Raw genomic sequence first — 6,638 nt, forward strand, 5'->3', positions numbered from 1 at the left:
AACAGGAAGCAAGAATATTCAATTAATGTGTTTTTTTTTTTTCATGTAAAAGTAATTACATTAAAAGATTCAGTGGGCTAAAAATACTATGTAAAATTCTACAGGAACCAATCTAAAATTACAAGTCCAGAAACTGGCCGTTGAAAAAGTTAATTCTAAATCGCTATCGCGAATTGGCCATAGTCGGTGAGAAACTTACCAAAAAATTAATTATAGGATATACCATCAAGCACAAAACATACAAAAAAAATTATTATAAATAGCACAAAACAAAATAAACAAAAAAAAATAGAATAGAAAGCCACCGTAAATAACACCACTATCAATGCACTACCACTATCACCCAATTTTTGATATCATTCAGTGAAAAATTATCGAATGAGAGAGAAAACAGACCTAATGAAGCACGAACACGAGGATCCATAACAGTGGACAAATGAGAGAGAAAAAAATGACTAGTCATTTTCCTTATTATAAGCAAAATAGAAGAGACAAATATTTTTCTTTCAGTTTCAGACTTTTTTTTTTTCCATTGTATTTTGTGATTGATTTTAAGCTTGTAGGTCAGATGTTAGATAACATGAAGTTGAAGGATGCTGCATTTGCAGAAAAAGTGAATTTACATGCTATATCTGGATATCAGAGAGCTCAGATTTCTAAGCTACTTGTCTTTCATTGAAATAGAGACGTTGAAGATTCATGCTCTGTTTCTGTAACCTCACACGTTGGGGCCGACTCAGCTTGTTCAGTTCTTTTCTTCAACCCACTTTTCTCAACTTTAAAAAAAAAATTTCTTTCCTTTTTTCTTTTTTCCAGTATATCACGTAATGGATAAGAGCAAACATTTCAGTTTGCATTTGGAAATTATATATATATATATATTTTTTGTTTCCACGATGAAGTTTTTTCCCGATTTATAATACAGAAATAAAACCTATATATAGTTGTTTTGGTATATATTAAAAAATATATAATTAATAATTTTTATTATTTTCTTAATATATTCTATACTTGTACTGTTTAATGTTATTTTATTTTTAAAATTAATGAATTTCATTTTTTAAAAACGTTTTAAAATTATTAAATAATTTAAATTCGTATAAAATCAATAATTAAGATATTTAAATAAACAAAAGACCTTGTTGTAGGGTCCATGCAGTAAAATGAAGAAAAGAGGACCCACCGGCCGGTTCTTAATCTTCTATAAAGTGAAATAAGCGTTTGTTTGGCTCGGCATTTGTTGAGTTTAAAATTACACTGAATTAAATAAATTTAAAATTAAAATTTTAATATTTATAAAAATCAATAAAATTGATTTTAATTAAAAAATAAATTAAATTAAATTGATTTGATTCGATTTGATTCTTTTTAATTTGATTTTATCGATTTAAATTTTTAATAAATTTTTTAATTTTTATCTTTTATTTTTAATATTTTAAATTTTAATTAGAATATTTTAATTATAATATAATTTAATCTCTCTGTATTATTAAAAATAATATATTATAAACACTAATTATTTCGGTTTGATTTTTTTAATTTTTTCGAATCAAAATAAAATCAAATCGAAAAAATTGAAATTTTTTAAATTAAAAACCGAATCGAATCGAAATAAATAAAAAATTAAACTAAAATTTTAAGTTAATTCGATTCGATCAATTTTTTTAATTTCAACCGAATGCTGCACATCTCTACATGCTACCGATATTTATGTAAATTTTATATAATTTCAGTTTATATAAACTCATTAATATAAATATATGTAATTTTATATAAATCTATCATTATTTTACATTTTGTGTTTATATAAATTTGATATAAATAAATTTATTTTATATTAAATAAAAATATTCCGTTTAATTTAATTTTTTTTTAATTTTAACCAAATATTGCTAACCTTATTAGTGATGCCAACTCAATCGTAATTAATACTAAGTAAAAAAGGAAGGTTGGATTAATTACCCTACCAATCAAATCAAGCATTACTATGACAACCAGTTCCTAGATGTCTCTTTGACTGAAAACTGAAAGAAACATTAATACCCATATCTTTTTTCTCCCAATTTTTTTTATCTTTAAATCTTTTAACTCTTTTTAAGGTAAGAAAAATTAGACACAGCAAAAGATAGAACATTATTATTTAAAACAAATTTCTGCTGTTTTTCATTTTTTGGTATTCCTTTTTATGGTAATAAAATCTGTAGATAAGTTTGAGCCAGATAGATGATTAATTCTGCAAACAGTGAAGGCAGTAAGCAACGGTAACATTCAGTTTGGAAGTTACTTTATGGGCAATTTGGGAATTATGAAAAAGTTAACGGAAACTTTAACGCTTTGGCAAATCAAAAAGGTAACAGTAGCAGAGCAAAGCAAGCACAGACATGGTAGGGAGATAAAAACTCTTCATAAGGCCAAGTTTAGTGGGCGGCAACTGCCAATTTTTTTCTTACTAATTTCTCTCTCTCTCTCTCTCTCTCTCTCTCTCTCTCTCTCTCTCTCTCTCTCTACTTTCTTCTTCCTTCTTTATTTAACCTTTTCTGCTTTACCTTTCACTTTCACATTGCATTGTGGTTTTGCTTTCACTAACCGAAGACCTGAGAAGCCTCGCTCTTTCTCTCACTCTCTCTGTGTGTGTGTGTGTGTGTGTGTCTATCGTTTCATTCATTTAGAAGGATATCCATTTTAGTTTAGAGGCTTAACAAGAGTTTTGAAGAAGGTATAGGCAATGGAAGCTCCAAAACCGGAAGAGATAAGTCACCTGCCGATGGACCAGCTTCAAGGTTTAGAGTACTGTATTGACTCCAACCCATCTTGGGGTATGTTCATTTCTATTATTTTCTCCCACTCTTCCATAAAGCTCAAATTTTTTCTTCTGGGTATCTTTATAATTAAGCAGCTAATACTCTTCTTGTTGTATGTGAGAATAGGGGAAGCTATAGCTCTGGGTTTCCAGCATTACATTCTGGCATTAGGAACTGCTGTTATGATCCCTTCATTTCTAGTACCTTTGATGGGTGGTGATCATGTGAGTTCATTTAATTAATTTATCTCATGCTCCTTCCTCTTTTGATTTGCTTGCATCAAATTATAACCCTGGCTCTTTGGGCTGATTTTGATTTGGCCAGGGTGATAAAGTGAGGGTGGTCCAGACTCTGCTATTTGTGGAGGGGATCAATACACTTCTTCAGACATTGTTTGGGACGCGTTTGCCTACCGTGATTGGAGGGTCATATGCATTTATGGTCCCAATCATATCAATCATTCATGACCCTTCCTTGATGAGCATTCAGGACGATCACGTGGTTAGTTTAATTTTTCTTGGCCCCTTCAATTTTTTTTCTTTCACCTTCTATTTCCATATTTGCTTTATGTTGGATTGCACTGGCGAGAACATCGAGAATTCTTTTTAGTCAAATGTATGACTGACCCACTTGCCTAATTAGCTAAGTTTCACTGTTTAGTAGATTAAACCAATACTGTTATTACAGACACTTCAAACTTAACATTTCCACCATTATTACAAGCACTTAATTGAATGTAAGTCAAGCCACTGTATATAAATTCAAGCTTCTTAATTGAATGAAAAAGTATAATTATCTAAATAAAATGCCATCTTTAATGCAAAAAAGTACTAATGGTTTTATTGTATGTATTTGTAGAGATTTCTCAACACCATGAGAGCAGTCCAAGGTGCTCTAATAGTGTCATCAAGCATACAGATAATTTTGGGGTACAGTCAGTTGTGGGCCATTTGTTCAAGGTGCAGCTCTGCCTCAAGTGAATTCAGTGACACAAATAAACGAATTTCTGAATTTTTTTTTTTTTTGGGTTTACTGATTTATTGAGCTTATTTGACATAACCTTTTCAGGTTTTTTAGTCCACTTGGAATGGTTCCAGTCATTTCCTTAGTGGGTTTTGGTCTGTTTGATAGAGGCTTCCCAGTGGTATATATAGCTGCAGCTCTAATTCTAAATGCCATTGTTTTAAGTTCTTAAATGTTCACAACTATGCAAAATCCTCACTCCATGCAATGTGTGTTTATATTGCTTTGTGAATTTGCGTCAGGTTGGACGGTGCGTGGAGGTTGGCGTTCCCATGCTCATCCTATTCATATCCTTCTCCCAGGTGTTACTGCTAACCCTTTATATCATTGAAAAAAATATATATTTTGCAAAGTTATCCAAAGGATTTTTTTTTCTTCTTATTCAACTAAAACATGAGATGCATAATTTTCTCAAACAAGAGAAGAGAAAGAAAGTTCTGATACTGTTTCAGGGTGTGTTTGATTATCCCAATTCAGGTTCTTATTTTCATCAATCAACAACTAAAGTCTATATAGAACTATGTTTTTCTAATTTATCTGAATTTTGTTGTGTTGTGAACAGTACTTGAAGAACTTTCAGACAAGACAACTTCCAATACTAGAGCGGTTTGCTCTCCTCATATCTATCACAGTGATATGGGCATATGCACACCTCTTGACAGCCAGTGGTGCATACAAACACCGTCCGGATCTCACTCAAATTAATTGTCGAACAGACAAGGCCTATCTCATTTCTTCTGCCCCATGGTTGGTAACCTAAGCTTTTGCTTTGATATTTGTAGTTAACTAGTAGTGGACTAAAACATAATCTCACAAGGGACTTGAAAATATTTCCACAGTAGCTCTCATTTATGCAAGAGCAGTTTCTACTGATAATGAAAATGCTGAAACATAGGATAAAGATCCTTGACATTTTTTGCTTTCAGGATAAAGATCCCATATCCTCTTCAGTGGGGTGCTCCTACTTTTGATGCTGGTCACTGTTTTGGAATGATGGCTGCTGTAATTGTCTCAATGATTGAGGTACTCATACAAACTAGATATAAATATCTTACTGACTTCACTATTTTGCATGAAATTGAAACTAAGTTCAAGTTCTTCTTACCCAGTCTACTGGAGCATATAAGGCTGCGTCACGTCTAGCAAGTGCCACGCCTCCTCCAGCTCATGTGCTTAGCCGTGGTATTGGCTGGCAGGGCATTGGGATTCTTCTGGATGGACTTTTTGGAACATTGAGTGGGTCTTCAGTCTCTGTGTAAGTATTTGAGATATAGCTTTCTCATTGTTTGTTTGTTCATTCTCTGGAAGTTGTCCAATTTATTACTTCTGGACTAACTTTGAGAAAAATATCAGAGAGAACGTGGGGCTGCTTGGAAGTACTCGTGTTGGCAGCCGCAGGGTTATCCAAATCTCAGCTGGTTTTATGATATTTTTCTCCATGCTAGGTGAGTGATACAGCCAATCATGTTGTCTGATACATTAACTCTTAAATTAAGCTCTTAGCTTTGACAAATTTCCTTAATTTTGGCAGGAAAATTTGGAGCTTTATTTGCATCAATACCCTTCCCCATTTTTGCTGCAGTGTACTGTGTTTTGTTTGGTCTTGTTGGTGAGTCTTTTGCAGTTTTTTCTTAATCGCACTTGTATTATAGTTTTATCTGACTTTTTTTTTCATGTTTCTTGTGTTATGCTCAGCTTCGGTGGGGTTGTCATTTTTGCAATTCACAAACATGAACTCAATGCGGAACCTTTTCATCACCGGTGTTGCTTTCTTTCTGGGTTTGTCCATCCCTGAGTACTTCAGAGAATACACAGCCAAGGCCTTTCATGGCCCTGCTCATACTCGAGCTGGATGGGTAATTTCTCACACTGTCCTGCTCAAAATTTACTGGTTATGGAGAGTCCATGGCCAATCATCTTACAAATTGTTTTCTTTGATGGTGCGTGCAGTTCAATGATTTTCTGAATACCATCTTCTTCTCATCTCCAACTGTTGCATTGATAGTTGCTGTTTTCTTGGACAACACACTTGACTACAAGGACAGTGCCAGAGATAGAGGAATGACATGGTGGGTAAAATTTCGGTCTTTTAATGGAGACAGCAGGAATGAGGAGTTCTATACACTTCCTTTCAACCTCAATCGTTTCTTCCCTCCATCATGAAGTGTGGCTCTATAATCACCAAACGAAAATGTTCGAGGAAAAACATCATTTCCAGCTTAGGATAAAATATGGTGATTGCTGCTGCAATGAAGAAGAGTGTAAAGATCCAAATGTTTTTCCTGCAGAGAAAATGGGTACCTCTGCTTTTTATCTTCCCCTCTTTCATTGATTCAATGTGTATGACTGGGGGCTTCAGATTTAATATAGTAAGGTAGCCAGTTTGATTTCTAATGGGATTAAAATGAAAAATTGAAATTTGAAAAAGAAAAGATAAAAAAAAGAAAGAAACAAACTGATGAATCCGTATTTTATTAGTTAGTGATCTAAATTTCAAATGTTCAGTCTCTTTTCCAATTTAAAAAAAAATAATCATTGATTTATGTAATTTCTTTGAAAATATTATGAAACTTGAGAATTTTATAACTAGTTAGTCAAGCTACCCCACTAAAAAGAAGAAAAGAAAGGTCAATGGACATTTTTTTCCACAAAGCTACCGCAAAACGTTGATTGATTAATCATTTTTTAATTAAAATATAAGATGACCAGTGATTTTAAGACCAAAAAAACAGCAAGCCAAGAGAAAATATGGCAGCCTCCTCGTCGAAACCTTTCTACGCCTTAATTACCGATATATCCAAATCTACTGTCTAT

General features: G+C 32.8%; 1 protein-coding gene across 1 annotated transcript; it reads left to right on the plus strand.

Moving 5' to 3' along the window:
* The first annotated feature begins 2,400 nt into the window (after nt 1-2,400).
* On the plus strand, nt 2,401-6,218 carry LOC110604521 (nucleobase-ascorbate transporter 2). Its single transcript, XM_021742712.2, has 13 exons — nt 2,401-2,816; nt 2,928-3,025; nt 3,126-3,302; nt 3,660-3,760; nt 3,870-3,945; nt 4,067-4,126; nt 4,387-4,571; nt 4,751-4,847; nt 4,934-5,079; nt 5,178-5,269; nt 5,356-5,433; nt 5,520-5,680; nt 5,775-6,218. The coding sequence occupies exons 1-13, from the start codon at nt 2,726-2,728 to the stop codon at nt 5,985-5,987; spliced, it is 1,575 nt and encodes a 524-aa protein (XP_021598404.1). The 5' UTR covers nt 2,401-2,725; the 3' UTR covers nt 5,988-6,218.
* The last annotated feature ends 420 nt before the right edge of the window (nt 6,219-6,638 follow it).

This window comes from Manihot esculenta, chromosome 17, assembly GCF_001659605.2.
Source record: "Manihot esculenta cultivar AM560-2 chromosome 17, M.esculenta_v8, whole genome shotgun sequence".
Lineage (NCBI taxonomy): Eukaryota > Viridiplantae > Streptophyta > Magnoliopsida > Malpighiales > Euphorbiaceae > Manihot > Manihot esculenta.

Coding starts and splice junctions, on each gene's coding strand:
- LOC110604521 (XM_021742712.2), top strand. CDS start 2,726: ATGGAAGCTCCAAAACCGGAAGAGATAAGTCACCTGCCGATGGACCAG. Junction 4,572..4,750: donor CTCATTTCTTCTGCCCCATG/GTTGGTAACCTA, acceptor TTTTGCTTTCAG/GATAAAGATCCCATATCCTC. Junction 5,270..5,355: donor GATATTTTTCTCCATGCTAG/GTGAGTGATACA, acceptor TAATTTTGGCAG/GAAAATTTGGAGCTTTATTT.